Source organism: Dermacentor andersoni, chromosome 7 (assembly GCF_023375885.2).
Source record: "Dermacentor andersoni chromosome 7, qqDerAnde1_hic_scaffold, whole genome shotgun sequence".
NCBI classification, from domain to species: domain Eukaryota; kingdom Metazoa; phylum Arthropoda; class Arachnida; order Ixodida; family Ixodidae; genus Dermacentor; species Dermacentor andersoni.
This window is the reverse complement of record NC_092820.1, coordinates 81,187,612-81,208,013: the sequence shown is the minus strand read 5'-3', so window position 1 is coordinate 81,208,013 and position 20,402 is coordinate 81,187,612. Positions and strand designations below refer to the sequence as shown.

At 50.1% G+C, this 20,402-nt stretch overlaps 1 protein-coding gene across 1 annotated transcript in view; it reads right to left on the bottom strand.

Moving 5' to 3' along the window:
- LOC126534234 (homeobox protein Nkx-2.1-like) overlaps positions 1-20,402 on the bottom strand; it is a 45,341-nt gene that overhangs the window by 10,817 nt on the left and 14,122 nt on the right. Inside the window, exon 2 of the mRNA XM_050181496.3 lies at positions 1,718-1,935. Coding sequence (XP_050037453.1) covers positions 1,718-1,935 — 218 coding nt within the window. The remainder of the gene's footprint in view (positions 1-1,717; positions 1,936-20,402) is intronic.

Below are 20,402 nucleotides of genomic sequence, written 5' to 3'. Positions count from 1 at the left end.
TACAAGTTTCTACGGTCGATAAAACCACTATCCTTATTTCGTACAGCTAGTTGTCCAGTAATTTGCTATCGCAATCAATGCTTCGCCTTTCGGGCGAAAACTGCGACTTTTTTCTGGGTTCAGAACGTTGTTCCGAAGGAATAAACCACCTTCCTATATTGAAATTTGAACCATTTCTTCACTGTATAGTATTCAACCAGTGGCTCCACGAAAGCGCGCGAGCGAATTAAGTAGATGTAGCACCTTGTGCGAGCTAGGCACAAAGTGAGTGAATTATTCCCACTTCAAGCATATGAATGTTGCAAACTTCTTTCTTGAACAACATGCCACACCCGCACAGTAACGAAGATTATCAACAATCTTCGTCATTTCTGTCTAGAACGATGGAACGCTGCGCTGCTAAACGAAGAATCAATAGTTTTAAGGCGGAATTTGAATTTCAGAGACAGTGCCAGAGCTCAAGGAAACGTACGCGAACCGACAAATCACATAATCTTCAGTACTGTATTTTGAATCTATAGAATGCTGTAAGATTATGCTTTATTTTGTTCAGAGCACTAGGCTATACAGCGCTCTCTACAATCTCGACGAAGCCTGTACCTTCTCTCTCAAATGTTCCTCGAATCCCGGGAAAGGCGTGCTGACAGCTTGGCGGGCACGGACGTAGGCTATATGAGTCTCAGAGTTCAAGTCGCAGCCAGTCAGGGCAACGACGCTAAGACGCACAGCGGGCGCACTCCAGTTTAACATGCGGTTTACGGTGGCTTTCGTTGCTATTGAACAAACGGCACTTTAAGAACTCTAAATGTACCATCATCTGTCGTTCACATGTAACTTCATTTTGTGTTCAACTCTACAGGTATGCACTCTGACTAAACAGCCTTTTGCGATCCCTGTTCAAATGAAATCAGTGTGCATGCGCATACTGAGCGGAGACCGTGTGTTGGAGCTTAGAAAATTAGAAACTTGAACATTCTATAGATGAGTACCATACACAACGCATAAGTTCCATCCCTTAATGATCTGCTCTGACTACGGGCTGTGTCACATGCCTTCGACTAAAATACACCCGCAACTACTCAATCCGCATGCGGCAGACTGTACCCCAAATCAGTAACTTCTTTATTCAATACACTGACATCCCTCCTTTATATATAAGCGATATAACAAGGATTGACCGCTAGCGCAGAAGCCACATGATACGAAAGTAACAAAATTAAGTGAATTGACGCTGCCCCATGCGTTCTTGCTCATATACTGAATCTTTAGACTGCTGCGGCGGCTCTTATGGGGTTCTGCTGCTGGTCACGAGGTCGTGGGTTCGATTGCCTGTTGTGGTGGCCGTGTACCGAGAGAGATGCATGTGCAGGGACGCTCGTGTGCCAAGCTTTAGGATGCACGTTGAGGAGGCCCAGGGTGGTCAACACTAGTCCTCACCCCTCCATTATATACCTTGCATGACATTGTCAATCTGTATGCTTGTTACGCTAAGCTCAATCAACCAATCATACAGTACCCGAAGACCTCTGTGATAGCGGAACGCTCATGTGCTAAGCTTTAAGATGCACCTTAGAGGGCCACACAGGTCAAGAACCTGCGAACGGCGGCTGTGGCGTATTTCGGGGCCGTTTGACTCCACCGCTGAATCACTGAACATTGTGGTGATATACATAGCGTGCCACTGGTAAACAGGAAGGTTCCACAGAAGTTAGCTTACCTGCGTGAAGAGCACGCGCCTCTTTCGGCGCTGGCCCAGGGGAAACTGCATGCCTGCGGCCGCGGCTGCGGCTGCACAGGCGGCGGCCGCAGCAGCCGCCGCGGCTGACTTGCCCATCGAGTCCGCGCCCGAGCCCGGTCCTCCGCAGGCCGCGCTCAGCGCCGGGCCCAGCTGGGCTCCGGCACCGGCACCCCCTGGGCCGCCCATGAGCCGCGAGACTGCAGCAACAGTGGCAACGGGTTAGCAATGACACATCCACGGATGTACCGAATATCTTCTACTGGATATCGAAGTGAACGAGGAAGTGAGAGAGCGAATGAATGAGTGAGTTGAGTGAGTGAGGGAGTTAGTGAGTGAAAGAGTAAGTCGGTGGAGTAAGCGAACGAGTGAGGGAGAAACTGAATGAGTGAGAGATAGAGATAGTGTGATTGTGAACAGGAAGAGGCGCTATTTTCTGCAGCCCTCAGCACCTAAAAAGGTGAGTGGGTGAGTGGGTGAGTGGGTGAGTGAGTGAGTGAGTGAGTGAGTGAGTGAGTGAGTGAGTGAGTGAGTGAGTGAGTGAGTGAGTGAGTGAGTGAGTGAAAGAGAAGGTGAGCCACTCAGTGAACGAGAGCGCGGGAGTGAGTGCAGGGGTGAGTGAGCGAGTGAGGGAGACATTGAGTGAGTGAATCAGTAAGTGAGTAAGTGAGAGGGGGAGGAAAACTTGAGTAGGGGAGGGAGTGGGTGAGAGAGCAAGTGAGAGATAGAAGTTGAGTGAGTGAGGGAGGGAGTGGGCGAGTGAGGTAGTGAATAAATGAATAAATAAGTGAGCAAGCGAGTGAGTGAGCGAGCGAGGGATCTGTGTTACCTTTATGACAAAAAAAAACAAGGAAATTTAGCCGTTCTTTTATGTGCATGTTGGATTGTACGAGTTGCAAATGTATATGATACGGGCAGACCTAAGAAAAAGCTCTCCTTTCGTATTTCTCTTGAGGCTGACACCAATTAAGCCATGTTGTTGAGGACATCAGCGCTTACACTATTACAGCATCCACATAGGTATGGTCAAGGTATGCCTTGTTTGGACTTTCCCAAACGTGAAATCATGCCTCATCTCTCGTCAAGCCTTCAGAGAGAGAACGCTGGCAATGTCTTTGCGAATTCCTTTTATGATTAGTTCTACGCACCAGATCATGTAAGAGGTCATACATAGCGAACTTGTTCTGGAAAGACTTCGCTCTATGGCGGTTTCAGGGGAGTATACGGTCACATGACGGACTTAGTCCGCCCATCCCCTCACCAAATTTAAAGCCCTACATGAAACATCGGTAAGACTATCCTCAAGGTGGATGGTCGCAGTCAAAAAGGCTGGAAACGTGACACGGGAAGGAATACAAGGCTCTATGCAACAGATAAATCTGCTTGCAAGCCTATCAAATTGAAAATTTTGTTTTCAACGATTTTGAAAATTCACGCACGTACACACCCCTCGCCCTCCCCCCCCCCCCCCCCCACATGCATGAAATATTGTTACGGAAGGATGAAAGAAGACACAGGAAGAAGATCGCGAGACGCTAGCAGCTGCGTGTTGTTGGTGGTCAGCCAGCTTATCTACTCTGACTCATCCTGTATATATATTGTAAATACAGTCTTTATATACTCCCAACGGCCCCGTAACATATTGGTGGAGGTGCGGGGTACCACGGCTGGAAACGGAGCTCCGCAGTGGTCGTCGCATCACCGTCCGCACAATGAATGACGGTGAGCACGCGGAATCAACGTCGTTGTCGCCTCCCACATCACCTTCGCCACATATACGTCGCTGTCGCCTTCGGTTGTGCGACCCAAGGATCCTGGAATTTTCTGCGGGACCGATGGCGACGACGTTGAAGAGTGAGTGGCTATGTACGAACGCGTGAGTGGAATCAGCAGATAGGACCCTACGCTTATGCTAGCTAACCTGTTGTTCTACCTACGAGGCACGGCAAAGGTGTAGTACAAAAACCTCGAAGAGGTGCTAACCAGCTGGGACCAATGCAAAGAGAAGTTGACAGAGTTGTTTGGCAAACCAGCCGGTCGTAAAATTGCCGCAAAGCAGGAACTGGCCTCCCGTGCCCAATCCTCCGCGGAGTCCTATGTCTCGTACATCCAGGACGTGCTGGCATTTTGTCATAAAGCCCATCGTGAGATGACAGAAGCCGGAAAGGTCGGGCACGTGCTTAAGGGCATTGCTGACAAGACCTTTAATCTGCTCATGTGCAAAAGTTGTTCTACAGTTGATGTCATCATGAAAGAGTGCCGACAATTCGAGCAGGCAAAAAGCCGACGCGTCTTACAATCATTCGCCAGACTTTCCAATACTGCCGCAACGTCGATGTGTGAAGATCAACTCGCACAGCAGCATGCGCCGCCATCAGAGGACGTGGTGCGAATGGTTCGACGTGAACTGGATGCGATGGCACCCGCAGCTTTCTGTTCGCGTAGCCCAGATGCTACCACTTTTTCGGTTGCAGCCCTCAGAGGTGATGCTTCATTGCCTACTGCAGCAGCAAATCGTCGGTCTGTTCCCACAATGAGAAATGCAAAAGGCGTTAAAATAGCCGGCGTACCTGTCCAAGCACTCGTCGACACTGGAGTCCACGTACCTGTGATGAGTGCTAGCCTACGTCGACGTTTAAAGAACGTCCTCACCCCAGCAGCTGCCCGAGTGCTTCGTGTGGCCGACGGCGGCGTGCTGGTTGTTCTTGGAATGCGTACTGCGCGTTTAAGTATAGCCGGCCGCCCTAATTCTCTTCTCTTTGCTGTGATCGACAACTGCCCTCACCACGTTATCCTTGGATTGAACTTTTTATCCGCTCATTCTGCTCTCATCGACTGCGCGACCGGCGTTCTTCAGTTAGAACTAGTTGCCTCAAATCGCCAATGCTCCGAGCACCGCCCCACCGCACTTGTGCTCGCTTCACGACATGCGTCTGTCACCCGAGACAGTTACTTGCGTCACTTTGACCTCTCAGCCACAGGCTTCTGACGGCGAATATGTGCTTCGCCCCATCATCGACGTGCTTTTGAACCGTAACGTTGCTGTTCCTCATACATTGCTCACGGTTACCAATAACGACGTCGTTCTACCGCTTCTGAATTTCAGCCTGAGCCCTCAAGTGATTCCGGCCAGCATGTTCTTGTCTGGTGTTTCTAGTGGTTCTGAATTTGACATTGAGAGACTGAATGCCGAGAGTGGTTTATTAGCGCCACTTGCAGCTCACAGCTCTGGTTCTTTAATGGATGACCTCGCGAAAATGATTGCACCTGACCTCATGTCGGCACAGGCCACGGACATGCGTCTCCTGCTTGAAACGTACAGTGACAATCGTTGATTTCGGCGACAGGCCTTTTTGCCAAACATCTATTTTCCACCACCGTATAAACACTGGAGACAGGAATCCTATTCGTCGGCGTCCCTATCGTGTATAGCATGCTGAACGCCGAGTCATCCAATCAGAAGAGGACAAAATGCTCCTAAAAGGGGTCATCGAGCCATCAGCCAGCCCTAGGGCTTCGCCTGTCGTCCTTGTGAAAAAGAAAGTTGGTACCTGGCGTCTTTGCGTCAACTATCGCCACTTAAACAAGATCATGCGAAAAGACGTTTACCCATTTCCACGCATCGATGACGCCTTAGACTGCTCGGAGTTCCGCACGGAGTTAAATACTTCTCGTACATCGATCTTCGATCCGGCTACTGGCAGATTTCACTTGAATAAATGCACCACGAGAAGACGACCTTCATCATGCCGGATGGCTTATATCAGTTCAAAGTCATACCCTTTGGCCTATGCAATGCTCCTGCGACATTTGAACGTATGATGGACTCTCTTCTTCGAGGCTACAAATTGACCACCTGTCTTTGTTACCTTGACGACGTTATTATTTTTTCTCCCACGTTCGGCAGCCACATTACCCGACTCGCTGCCATTCTTGCGGTCTTCCGAAAAGCCGGCCTCCAAATGAACTCCACGAAGTGTGAATTCGGGCGCCGTCAGATTACCGTGTTGGGACACCTCGCTGAAGTATGTGATCTACGAGTATAGAGAAATTATGTATTGTGTTGCGCTCCGGTGTATAATCAGAGCGTGCCGTTCAATTTTTTTATGCGGGGTGAAACAGCTTGATTTAGTTTAGACATTTACGAATATGTGAAGTTTCACCGCATCTATTCCTCTTTTCTCTCTTTTTTTTTTTTTTTGCTTTATATCGCAGATGCGCTCCGGTGAACTTCAGCCGGTTGAAGGATTGCCTCTATATATATGGGACAAGTGAAATACGCATATCGAACCACGGTGCTGCTTCACTCGTCGACCGCGTTTGGGCCCAAAGAATCTGAAACTGAGGTCTCGCCTCTTAGATTAGCGCTGTGATTTGACCATGCGTCCCGCTTTCTTTGTCTTTTCTTCGAGACGTTGCAGCGGACTCGCGAGCGAGAAGAGAAAGGAGAAAAGGAAAAGATGGAGGATTAAGTCGTCCGCGTTCTTCAAACGGTTTGTCCTCATATTTGGGACCGCTTTTCTAAAGAAAGCACCTACCTTTCCCCCCACCCTCTTCTTCGCCTAAGCTCGCCTTAATGGCTTTCTGTTTCTGCATTGTTTGTAGTAAGTCTGAGAAACAAGGCCATTCACTATAGTTTCTACGATGTACTGAACCTGTACGTGTTTCCTGTATGGTGGTGTTCGCATGACGCGCATTCGTGTGTGAGAGAGAGAGAGAGAGAGAGAGAGAGAGAGAGAGGGTGCGTGCGGGCTCGGTGTAGCTTCATCGAGAGGATGAGAGAGTGAGAGAGAGACAAACTGGGCTATGGAGATGTCACAGTCAAGCATTTCTCCAAGTTACTCGAAAAACGACGTCCGAATATCGTGTGCGTCTCGCTCGTTTCTACAACGTTGTATAGAAAACCATCTCATGAGCGAGAGTACCGCAGTGCTCGTTCGTAGGCATTGCCGTGCTCTTCAGTATCACACATTCTTCCGACGCACTCCTCATCAAGTACTCGCTGCGTTGCCGTCTTCCTTGCCGTCGCCATGGAAAGGAACCTCCCAACGAACCTCACGCTCCCTTTCCTCCTACGGCCACGTCCTTTAGGGCGCCGGCGCGCGTCGCGTCTAGTCTTCTACACGAATCACCTTATAGCTCTTCGCCCCACCAGCCCACAACCGCCACTGCGACCAGGCAAACCCTCCGCTTCACTCTTCAATATCCTGCACGGGGAGGCACTGGAGAGGTGCTTGGGGTTCCGTCGTGCACAAGGACCTTCTAGTACGGACTCCCCCCACCCCTTTTTTTTTCTCTCCCTGCTCCCTCTTCCTCTCTCCCCGTGCTCGCTCTCAGACACCGCTGCACTCGTTCTGGGGCGCTCTTCAAGTTCCGCCGCTGCTTCAAGGCGCTCGGTGTAGGCTTCGGCGGGGGAGAGTGAGGTAAAGAGCACCTCTCGTCGAAGCCGGGGCGCTCAGCGTCGTCTGGCGCTGCGCGCACTCCAAGGTGAGTTCAGCGGCGGAGTGGTCCCCGCGCGTGCTTCGGCGGGCGTTGTGTGGGCCTCCCCGACGTCGCGCTTCTGAGCCCGCTGCTGTCGACGCCGTCTCGACGTCGAGACCTAAGAGACCCTCGAGTCTCGGCGGCGGGCCTTCTAGGGTCCTCTTTACTCCCTGCACAGGGCCTCCGGTTGTATAGTGCGCTCGCGTCCGCAGATGGTCTCGTCTCTTTCTCTCTCTTCCTCCTTTCTCGTCGCCAAGCTGTATAAAAAAAATTAAGCAGGGGCCGCGATGCCAGTCGTGGTTCAACATTGGACCAGTGCGGTCGACGCCGTGCGGTCGTACTCGGATACTGGGGAGTCTCCCGTTCTGGGCGTTTGAGTGGTGTTCGGTGTCTGCCGGTGCCGGTGATTATATACGTTCGGTGGCTCGGAGGAAAGTGTTGCTTGCGGTGTAAATCACGCGTTCCTAGTGTTCGTGACTTGCACACTTTTTCAAGGTCTTCGAGACGACGTGGACGTCACCGAGTTATCCACGGTTCGTGGCCAGTGCAGTACGTCTTCTCCAAAGCCACCGCTTCTCTTCGGTTACGGCCGTGTCGTCCCCGAAGCTGAAGACGCTGTCACCGTTCTGTGACCATACTGTGTTCTGACGTTGTTCTACCATTAGTAGAAGCAAGCCATCTAGGGCAGTGAGCTCGATGAACCATATACATGTGGCACACGATGAATACATGTGATTCCACGCGATGTCTCCGAGGCCCTAATATTCTTGCACACATTAACCCTTACGAATGCTGATAGGCCAGTGAGAAAATTTGGATTGCAGACTCAGCGGCTAGGGACTATATACGAACTCCCATGACTATATAGCGCGTCGCTTCAGCTCTGATCGTCTGGTAGCGTGGTTTCCGTGTACAGAAATGCGGAGTCAATGCACGGGAAGTTTTGGATACGGGCTGATCGCGCGTGAGGGGCTTGACGCGCAAGTGTCTATCCTTTGCGTTGTAATACGGTACCGACGTTAGGTCTAACGTGCATGCGCATCCACGATTACTGCAACTTCGTAGTGAGGAGTACCTATATCATATCATGCGTGCTTACATTGGCCCAGTCGAGTTCAGTTGGCTTCACAAACGAGAGCCGTGGTGTTATGGATCGATGCCTGCAGTTCAGCCTCCTGCGCCGCTTACCACGATGTGGCTTGGCGCTCTTATATCGCCTATATAGGGTTTGAAGTAGCCTTCGCGATTGTTTATACTCCTTTCTCGCTGATATGGCCGATTGTCTCGAATGTAAAATTTGAGAGCGCAAAGAAACGACTGGCGCAACTTCACGGTGAATGTTCGCGCTTCGGCGACGCGTCGATACGCAATGCAACCGTCGCCTCAAGGGAAACAGAATACTCGAACAATGTTTGCAGCTTATTTATACGTCACCCCGAATGCCTTTATAAAAGCGATAATGTGCTTTGCGAAAGCACTCGGACAACGTACAGCCGTGATCATTCTCATGCATCACACATTTGTGCGCGGACAGTTCATTCTTTCCTCTCCCTTTCTCGCAATATTTACTGCCTTTCACCTTCCTCCAGTTCAGGGCAGCAAACCGGTACCCGGTTTGCTTCCCGATGTGTCATGCGGCGACGACGAGGGGAGGGTTAGGGATCCATTTGCATCGGGCGGGCTCGCAAGTGATTTTTATGCCAATTCGCCGCCTTCGGTGCATGATCGCACAATTGCGGATTAAGGAGGTGATGGAATGGGGCTGTTCCTTCAGGCGTTATACCTCTGAAAGCCGCAGCCGCATGAAACTAATTAACAGGATATTTGCGGTTGCGAAGTTGCATTGATTTGCTTTTTTCGTCAAACTTTCGTTGATTACCTTTCTTAGAGCAAATCAGTTCTGCGGAAGCCCGCAAGGTGGAGCGAATCGTACACGAAAGGGAACAACTGTCATCCACGTGAATAGCAGCGTGCGAAGCTACAAAGGAAACCCATACTAGGTTTCATTTGTAGCTTCGTGCTACAATTCATGTGGATGAAGTTTTTTTTCTCTTTCATGATTGCTTTTTTTTTTATACGGCAGTATACGCTGGGAGACTTTCGAGAAAGATTATGTCTGTAGCCCCAATGTATTTACTAGCACATTACGCCGTCGGATCTTTCAAAGCCTGTTCTATATATGCTTTCAGTATTACTGCTAAATGGATGCGACCTCTCTACTATACCCCAATTCGACTCTGCGGGTGCGGCACGTGCCCTGAGATTAATAGTTAATATTTCAACCATTGCCACTACCTCACCAGCTCATTAACTAAGCATCGCGATTCATCCCCCGTGCATCGGCTCCTTTCCCTATAGTCTCACTCGGGTGGTGGAAGTTTCTCCGTCGAGCCTTCGGGGCCAAGGCGACCCTTGCATCCTCCGTATTCTGAATCCGGGGCCCAGCACCCGAAGACCGCGTGACGGGCCAAAAGTGTTCTGGCTCCGCGTCATGCAGCGGATGCTCGCCATCTTTACGTGGCTGTGTTCCAGGGACAAAGGCCACACGACAGAAAGTGCTTTGCGGTGCCAGCATACAAGTAAACCTACCTAGAAATGCGACGAAAGTAAGTTCCCGCGGTCGAAGCATTGGCAGCAGAGACATTCCCTGTTATTCTACCATTGCTACCCACGAGAAGTTAATTACGGACGACAAGTACAGAAGGCCACTCGCGCAGCTTCTTCATATGACCGAGGTCCTACTCGCCGCGTTTGTATAACTATGGTATTGTTAAGTGGGAAGAGAACGGCGATAGCTCCAAGTACGACGAGAAGTCAGACTGTGCTCTCTTCCGTCTCCGTCAACGTTGTGTATTTCTAAATGAATCCTGTACATGGTTTTATACGCGTAACAATATGCCGTTTGGCAACCACTGCGGACAAAAAGGAAGTGTCGTCAAGCAAATACGCCGTTTTATTTATTCTACGCCCAAAATAAGAAAAAGAAACAAGTCTTTACCTCTTTCGGTATATCAGACGGTGTCCCTGCATAAGTGGGAAATTATGAAAAGACCACTGGCGACTTGAGTCGCGATGCGTATAATGCGACGGGTGTTCAAATTACAAACTTGTGCACGCGCAGACTATAGACCGTTCGAATGCCAAGAGCAAACATGCGGCTCGCGGCTTGACCGATTGAATCGGTCGCGCGTATTCAACCGTCGCCACTTCACGTCACGTCGCGCGCACAAACACGCACGCTCTATACGTGAGCGAGTATAAACAGCGCGTGCAATGATTTGAATGCTACGGTCTCTGCCCGAGTGGTCGTCGATGCTGTCTGTACATGCGCTCGCAGCAACCGCCGCCGCTCGGGGCTTACATATCGTGGTTTCACGGGTCGCGGCGCTTCGGCGAGGAATATGGAGGGCAAATAACAACCCGCGCGGCGCGCGCTCTGGCGTCGCTCCACCGCGTAAAGGCAAGCGAGCGGGCAAGCACGCTCCGCTTGGCTTCATCTTTCTCGTTCGCTCACTCCATCGGGAACGTGCAAACACGGGCTTTTCTCGTGATGTTGGCAGCTCGGAGCCGCGCCGCGTAGCCCGAGGCGCCCTTTTGTCAATTCCGATGCAATCTTTGTCGGTGCGATCTTGAGAAGGGGCCGTGTAAGCCTGTCGCGGTCTCCCCGCCCGCAGAGCCGGCTCGCAAGGGAATAAGAACGTAATAATAGATAACGAGGTTATCAAAACACAGTGCCGTCGTCGACGACGGACGACGCTATAGACGTGCGCGCCCTCTGTGAGCGACGGGTTTGGCGGTAGGCCGTCGGCGCCATCTTTAGGCAAACGCGTTCGCCCGGCCAACCTTCTGTTTGCGTAGCAGAGAACGCGTGGAGAAGAGCGAATGGCAGGAGTTAAAAAGAAAAATGGCGTGGCACTACTGCCCAGTGTTGTGTACACACCAAGTGGCTTTCGAGGGCTGCATATCCGTGGCGCGTTTGAATGCATTGGCCACGCATATGTTTCGGCCGCGAATCGCTTGAAGGCATCGACTCTATTACAGCTGTATACTCGGTACAGCGGCAGACCTGGAGGCGTGTTTTTTTCTTTTTTTTTCGCGCGCCCTTAGCGTCAACCTCAGCGCCGATTAACTGACGCTCCATCAAGTGGCATGAACAAACGAGCGTGGGCAGATGGGTTTTCGCGCCGGCGTCGTCGGCGCTAATGTGTCACTCGGGTTCGCACCGTATCATCATACGTTCAAAGCAAAGCCTTCGAGCGCAAACGGGAAATCTAGACACGCACATCTCGAGTGACGTGGCATGGGATTAAACAGCGACGTGCGAGCGAGTATTTCTATCTCTTCTTTTCGGTTATTTCTGATCAGTAGTGCGAGGGATACAGCCGCAAAAGAATCTGCAGTGAGTGGCCTTATAATTTATATATGTCATGATATAGCTCGAGACATACGCTGGGGCGTGAGGCAGTCTAGCGTGGCGCGGCTTATATATGTTCGGGACGCCTGGTTATACGCGCGTGCAGCGCTTTATAGATAATCTGCATGCATGTCCGCGCATCTGAACGGGGGATTTCGACGCTCCCTGCTTGTCGTTTCGCAGTCTAGCGGAGCTGAACTCTGGGAGAAAGGGTCGGGGTTGCGACCCGTGCGGTTCTAATCGCTGGCGTGCGTGGAGTTCATTAGGTTATTGCAGCTCGTGGTGGCGTTGGCTGCTGGCGTGCCCCATATATGGTGCACGTTCTTTTCTGTTTTGTCCCCATAATTGAAATGCGAGGACGTTTCCTAGCGTTTGGATGGCGCGTCAGAGAGGACCGGCGTGGATATTAGGCTGAGCTCTGGCGGTTTTCGATTGGGGGCATACGTGTGCTAATATTTTCGCGTAGCCTGAAACACTTGGCGTGCATTCTTACGACAGTGTAACGGAGCCCTGTATAGGCGGCACGGACGCATTATACCAGCGGGTTTACAATTCTGATTTAATATCGTATTGAACGGGTCACGAATGCATACCCACAAGCCCATTCCTTACAGACTGTATACAGATGTCGAGCGCTCAAATTTGAGTGACGTGCAACTGTAGACGAAAGCACCAATAGAAACACAACAGAAATAAGCTGAGCAGCTATCACCGATAGAAACACAACAGAAATAAGCTGAACAGCTGAAACGACTCATGTGACCGCTGTAATGCCCGCGTATACCCTTGACTTGTTATCTAATGACTGATCGAACTGTGTGAAGTTGCCTCAGTTGGTTTTGTAAACTTAGTGGCATCACGTCCCTTTTAGAACTTGCTTTTTTTTCCCAGGGAAGAGGGTTGGGAGGTAGGGGGGTTTGGTTTTGTAAGTTTTTTTCCCCGCTTTTTCCTACTTCCGGTAGAAATAAACACGCTGGAAGTAACAGCCGCCTTGGTGTTTTTCGTTGCTCAAGTACAGCGCGCGCGACCATGTTTGAAGGTGTCGACAACCCGCAGTGCTGCTTGTCCAAAATATGCCGGCTACACTCCTCACTGTACGATGACAGTGATCTGCATTAAAAGTTCTTGTGGGCACTTATTATGCCAAGCACTTCTGCGCGCTTCGCAGAGAGAATTGCACTGGGAGCGCACGTATTTACCATTTAAACAATATATGCTGATACATGACGTATCGCAGGAAAGCTCCCTTGTCGTTTATTAAAACGCATGTATATTGCGATGAATTCTGTCTTACAAGTCATGTTAGTGGCTGTGTGCATTCTCACGGGCTGCAGCAGATATATTTTTGTCCCGAGTTTCCCGCGCCGTCTGATGGAAGTATAGACAAGTCCTTACTGCAGCTTGCCAGCGTGTAATAGTGCCTTTAATTGAAATATTATTGAAATGTTATTGAAATGCTATTGAAATGTTATTTAAATGCTATTGAAGTATTATTGAAGTGTCGTAGTACAGCTACCCTGAAGACACGCATGATGCAGTGTGCCGTGATATCGCCCTGTGATTCTCTTTTATTAGTACAGGAACCAAGGAAGTTATTTTTCATCAATCTTTCCTCGCATTTCGTGCTCAGGAGCGAAAACGTTCGCACAAGGCCATGTGAGTATACACTACTCCAATCGCCACGAATTTCCTCTTGTTCGCGCATCGCCAGCCTTCCTTCTTTCTTTTCGGTTATTTCTGTGCAATGATTTATTTATTTGCGTGTCGAACTCCGTATAGCATGCGAAAATTCGACTGTCGATCTTTGCCTGCTCTACGTCGAGTCCCTTTCCGCCAGATTAACCGCCACCACACTTTGATGAATATGACAGAGTACAGCCCGGCGGTGCGTCCACTTAGCTTCGTCGTCTTTGCAACTAAACGTATATCGCACGACTCTGGAGGTCTTCTAAACCACGCGCGCCCCGCACAAGTGCTGTCAATACCAGGACAGCCCGTCGGCGAGTCGCCAGCGCGCCTCGAGTGTCTGTATGTCGCAAAAAAATGAATCTTCATTTTACACTCTGTTTAGCAAACAATTAACCATTGTCCCAGACGGAGCATTGCTATACAGGCATGACGCGTCTTAACTGTGCATGCCTTCGCTCTCCGAGACAGACGCTAATCCGAAGCCACAGCATTCAGGCGCTATATACCGTGCGTGTACAACAGCAGCATGGCAGCGCCAGTATTTTTAAGCAGTTTTAACGAACTGTGCGGCCTCGTGTGTTTGAAAATTTTTCATTATTATCGCGACAGCAATTACGCCGATGCTGGAGGCTCATTCACGCCTTCCCCGTCGGTGCAGCTTCCAGCGCCGTCATGCTGTCACGGTATCGTCGCGCACGCGCGTTGCCTATCGCGCCGTGAGTGCTGAGGCGCCTTCAGCGCTACGCTGAACATTGTTATCGCTTTCAATGCCTCGCCTTCAGATGAAACTGCCATTTTCTTTTTCAACAATCGACGACATTAACCTTACACGATGACACAATGCAAGTAGAACATCACACGTCGTTGCGCCTTTTGGGTGAATGCGCTCTTTTCAATGCGACATTGCAAGAACCACCTCCGTAAAAACAATAATAATAATGTTTCATTCATGAGGTATTGGCTTCTAACATATTTTAGTGACAAAACTCGGCGGATTCCACACATATGTGGGAATCGGTATGAGCGACGCTTCCTTCGAAGTTTATTTGAAATGCCTTCTCTTCTATCGCGTGCTGCTCGCTCAACGCACGCTCTGTGCCATTTTCATTTTTTTTGTTCACTTAGTTTTTTTTCTCCACACTCGGCTGCCCCTGCTGCCCACTCCTTCACTTCTGTGTAGCTGACTTCAGCGGCGGCAGCGGCAGCGGAAAAGTCGAAGGAAGAGGCAAAGAAAGCTTCGCTTAAAAAAAATGCACACACTAACGTGGTGCAACGCACTACAACTTTCAGAGCCGGCCGCACAAACCACAGGTCCTTAGGTATCGTAGCAACGCGTTTGGACTCTCAAGTGCTGAAACCGGTCCCGAATCGTGCTATGGACTCTCTCCTCCGTCAAGGAATCCAGTACACTAAGCACCGCTCGCTGCTGACGCGCGAAATTATTTCAATGTATCACGGTAGAAAGTTTGATAGCCTGTGTGTAATTTCTCCGTCATTTGCGTTAACACAAAGGGAGATTACGTATCTCAATCTCAATTCATTTTAAACCGTACACATGTGCCTCGCGCATTACCAACACATGACAAGTGACTCGCTATATCCATCGACACGGTTTTGACAGCTGCCCCTGTTTCTGCGCATGCCTACTCACTATACATACGAAGGTCTTAATTCGCGTCGTCAATAATGTTGGGAGTCAGCGTTGTGTGTGTGTTTTTTCTTCGTTTGTCCCTGTTTCTCGCGCTGCTGTTATTTCAACAGCGTGAACTGCCAACACGCCCAAGACTCTACCCTTCATGAAATGAAGAGGACGAAATAACAATTGTGGAACAGCTGCTACATGCACGATGACGATGCAGTGACTACGATGGAATGACCACAATCACATAACGACACTGAAATCATTACGAGAAAAGGCGACGACAGTACGACCACGAAGGCACGACGACGGTATGATGACAACGACTGAACGACAACGAGACGACAGAGCCGGAATGATGACGATGTCATGGCAACGACGGCATTACTACGCTGGGACGACGATCCAACTGTATGTAGACGGTATGTCGACGACGGCACGACATCATATGGATGACGGCGCTGAAACGACGACGACGCAATGATGACGACATGGCGCGAAGACGAACGCACTTCGACAACGGTATTACGACAGAGGAGTTACATCGACAGCAAGACAACGATTGAACGACCACGACGACTGCAGCACGGTGACTGTATGACGACGACGTAATGAAGAAACTGGCACGACGGCAGTGAGATGACGACGACGTTATGACAACGACGGTTCGACGATGTCGGCGCGATGACGACAGTGATGGCGATGATATGACGACAACGACGGCGTTTTGTTGTTGCTGCTCACGTCACGCTTACGTGCATGCATCGGCTGCCGCCCCGGGTCGCCTCAGTTGCCACTATATTCGATGCTTCATTGCGCTATGTACCGGCCAATCGTGCAAGGCAGCCAGCAACCAGAACGCGATAAGTGGGAGAGAGAGGCAAAAAAGCTCTTTTTCGGAAACTAAAGGAGCGGAACGCGATTCGTGCTCGGGAACATTGTCGATCCACTTCCATTTCGTGAGGGGGAGAGTTTAGGTTCTTTCAAAACTAGCCTTGTATGATTTGCCTACTTAAGTGTGTGTGCGTGTGTGTGCGTGTGCATGTGCGTGTGTGTGTGTGTGTGTGTGTGTGTGTTTGTGTGTGTATGTTCAAAAGCAGTTCTTCCAGAGGTCTCCCGCAGACTTCCGTTTCACGGAAACTACATCATCATCGCCCAACATGGCTCGACACAGGACAGCCCACATATATGGAGTCGGCGTGTAAGGATATAAACCGTCGGCAAACCTCTGTAGCAGCACAGCCAAAGCTACACGCGCACACGGTCGGACCTTCTTCTCTTGTGTTACCACGCAAAGTATCCTGCCGACGTTTTGCTGGCGGTTTACTATACTATAGGAGATCTTAAAGGACCAGGAAAACCAGACATGGATACCAGAAGGCTAAAAAATTAAGCATATGTTACGCATTGTGGGAATCGATGTAACCGAATCTTTCTGTGCTGTATGCGTTCATTGACGGTATACGGCGATCATGTTGACTACATACGACAGTTGTGCTGCGATATTAAATGTTACCTTGCCTGCACCACTTGTGTTTGTTCACGTAGTATACACAGAACACAGAGAGACGTGTCATTGATTCACTCATTTCTTTACTGAAGCGAATCCAAATGAGCAATGCTTTCTGACGACGCATTTTCTTCCGCCCGTGTCGTGTCAGGTAAGCTGCCACGAGCGCAGAAGGGCAACATTGATCACCCGCTTCCTGACTATATAGTCATCTGTACCGTTCCCCTGCAGTTCTGGTTACTGGCTTCCTTCCCCACGGAACGCAACGCAACGAAGGAAGAAACGCCGAGAAACAATCATCCACCGAGTGACAGGATTTACGCAAATTCATTTATGTATAGCAGTCTCCGGTAACCGCGCCAACAAGTGAGGCAAAAGCCATTAGGTGACAAGCACAATTAACTTTATATGAGTAGCACAATTACGAAGTACTGTTAATCGTGTTAATCAGGGTTATTTGCTAGCAAGCACAAGTTTAAACCCCGAGCACTCTGCTCTCAAGCACCTGTAAAAGGTGCATTGCCTCTTTAAATATGTTTATGTGGTGAAGCAAACATAAAAAAAATCATGAAGGTTTGGTATACAAAGAGTAAGAGTAATTACGCAACGAAGGAAGAAACGCCACCAAAATATTCTCACTGCAACAAATATGCACCTTTAGGCGCATCATTCCCTTAATAAACCGAATTAATTTCCTCGATGCTTTCGCCCGCTTTCATACTCGAACAGGGGCGTTTGTCATAGCACGCCGACTGGCTGTTTCAGGCGCACGCGCAGTCGCACAACACCTTTGCGGCGTGAAAAGCTTTTTTAAAAAGATGCTGTTGGTGGTGGCGGCACGTTGCTGCTTTTCTCCGCCACTCAATAGTTTCTGGTCTCTCAAAACGTGCTCGGCATCCACGGGTAATGCACATTTCAATGCCGTACGCTTGCAACGTATTATGGCTGCTGTTATGCTGCTCCCACGATGACTTCGCGGTTGCAGCTTCTGGGGTAATCTAGTAATTGACTCAGAACATCAACTAGACCGAAGGTATTGTTTCTTCGCCCTTTCAAGTGGGTGGACGGGGCGTCCCTATATCATGAGACAATTGCTACAGCCTGCTTCTCTGTCTCTGCGTATATACGTGGTGTTACATATGCTTACGGGATTACTAATGACACTGTGTCTCCGCGGGTGGCAAAGCAGTCATTTTCGAAAGCAAGTGTAAAGCGGTCTTCGTGCACAGACATCCTGCGATTGATAAGATTGTTCCCTCTGCTCGCCACACGAGAAGCCGCGTCGTGACAAGTATAAAGGACGGTGCCGTTATAGGCGAGTTTTGCACGTTCAAACACAGCAAACTGCGGTTGTATTTTTCCATCTGCCTAAAATTTTTCTTCCCGTTTTCTGATGTCTGCTGTCGTTTGCAACGTTGAAATCGTCGTGACGGGCCGCCGTGTCTAACGTACGCCACTGCGTGCTCCTATAGGATGAAGCTCAAACGCCGTGAATTCGAGTGAAAGAAAAAGACCCCCCCCCCCCCCCCCCCCATTTTATTCTCTCATCGCCTTGTATACACATCCAAGCACAGCATCACCTGATAATCTCTCGACTCGTCTTGTACGTATACACGTCCAAGCAAAACGTGCTACGATCAACGACAGGCGCCGCTGTCACCGCTCGCCGTGTCACTCACGTGGTGTGGCGTGTCGCGTCATGTGTGAAAGAGCGATCCCAGCGCAGAAATGTTCTCGGACGATATGATTTCCTAAAGCAAGCAGTGGCGTATGATTTGTTATCGGAGCGAGTGAATGCATAATTTTTGATGCTCTCAGAAATTTTGAATGTGACCTTCCGAACGACCTGAATATATTGTTGCCATACAACCTACGGCTTATAGAAGGCAGGGCACTGCCAAGAAGATGAAGGGGTGCCTCTCTATAGCTGGGCTCCTGGCGCGGGCGGGTTTTCACCTTCCTTTCGGTCGGGCCTGCTTTTGTGAATGCAGCGTAAGTGTATAGACACTTTTGTTTGCGCTTCTCGACGCGTATAGCGTTTTGGTGGAGGCGCTTCTGATATATTCCTAGAGAACGAGGGTGCTATTCTGCACATATGTAGGCGAATTTCGCCATATTCTCAAATTCTTTAATGGAGGCATTTCGAGCCAATCACAGAGGCTGTAGCAGCCCCGTGAGCCAATCAGAGCTGGCAAGATGGCGGATTCGACACTATGGCCGAATTCGCTGCAATGCCGAGACTATACAGCACCGCCAGTGCGGTGCCGGTCACGTGCCGAAACGAAATCGGCTTCAGATTCCTGCGTTTAAGTATATATGACACAAACACACAAGTCGACAAAGGCCGTGCGCACATATGCGTGCTAAGCGATGTAAGTAACGTGCATATTGTCACGTGGTCGTGACTTCAAAGAACACAGTAGCAATACTGTGAACGACAAAACTAACTTTTATTGGGCGAACCTGTGCCCACAAAACAGGCTACACTTAAGCACAACGATTGCGGCGAACACGGTCGGCGATCGTCGAAAATCTGATCAGCGGGTCCAGCGCGTCAGCTTTTATACAGCAGTCATCGAATGTTCCAGACTAATCGTTGGGACCCGCGTGCCTTCCACAAAGTTCTACACCATTCGCGTCACGCGATGAAATCAGATAACACAAGGTTCGGCGACAACCTACAGCGGATAGAAGCATCGATAACTTTCCAGAAACTTCGGATACATGCAGGCGCGTCCCGTGCTGTGCGATAAGATTTGTTAGGCGGCGAAACGTGGTCGCCCGATAAATATAAGTACACTTGTCAATACCCCCCTCTTAAAAAGCATCGACCCGATGCTGCAAACAAACGAAAGTAATAAGGAAAAGCACTCGTAGCAAAGAAGACAACAAAATAAGGAAGTTCGTCAGCGTCCGTAAAATGGTTTAAGGCGCACCACGTGGACCACTTCAGATCGTGCGCGGCGCCGCTGTGAATGCGAAATGCCGTCTGGCACGACCTCATAGTCCAGTGCGCCAATACGTCGGATAACCTTGTAGGGTCCGAAATAGCGTCGCAGTAGCTTCTCACTTAGTCCTCGTCGGCGTATCGGGGTCCATACCCAAACACGGTCGCCGGGCTGGTACTCGACGAAGCGTCGTCGCAGGTTGTACTGTCGGCTGTCGGTACGCTGCTGGTTCTTGATCCGTAAGCGGGCGAGCTGTCGAGCTTCTTCGGCGCGCTGAAGATAGGAAGCGACGTCAAGATTTTCCTCGTCAGTGACGTGCGGCAGCATAGCGTCGAGCGTCGTCGTCGGGTTCCTGCCGTAAACCAGCTTAAATGGCGTGATCTGTGTTGTTTCTTGTACCGCCGTGTTATAAGCGAATGTTACGTACGGCAGGACCGCATCCCACGTCTTGTGCTCGACGTCGACGTACATTGCTAGCATGTCGGCGAGGGTCTTGTTCAGGCGCTCCGTGAGACCATTCGTCTGCGGATGGTAGGCAGTTGTCCTCCTGTGACTTGTCTGGCTGTATTGCAGAATGGCTTGCGTGAGCTCTGCTGTAAAAGCCGTTCCTCTGTCGGTGATGAGGACTTCTGGAGCACCATGTCGCAGCAGGATGTTCTCGACGAAAAATTTCGCCACTTCGGCTGAGCTGCCTTTCGGTAGAGCTTTAGTTTCAGCGAAGCGGGTGAGATAGTCCGTCGCTACGACGATCCATTTATTTCCGGAAGTTGATGTCGGAAACGGTCCCAACAAGTCCATCCCGATCTGCTGAAAAGGTCGGTGAGGAGGCTTGATCGGCTGTAGTAATCCCGCTGGCCTTGTCGGTGGTGTCTTGCGTCGCTGACAGTCTCGGCATGTCTTGACGTAACGGGCGACATCGGCGGTTAGGTGCGGCCAGTAATACTTTTCTTGTATCCTCGATAGCGTTCGGGAGAAACCGAGGTGCC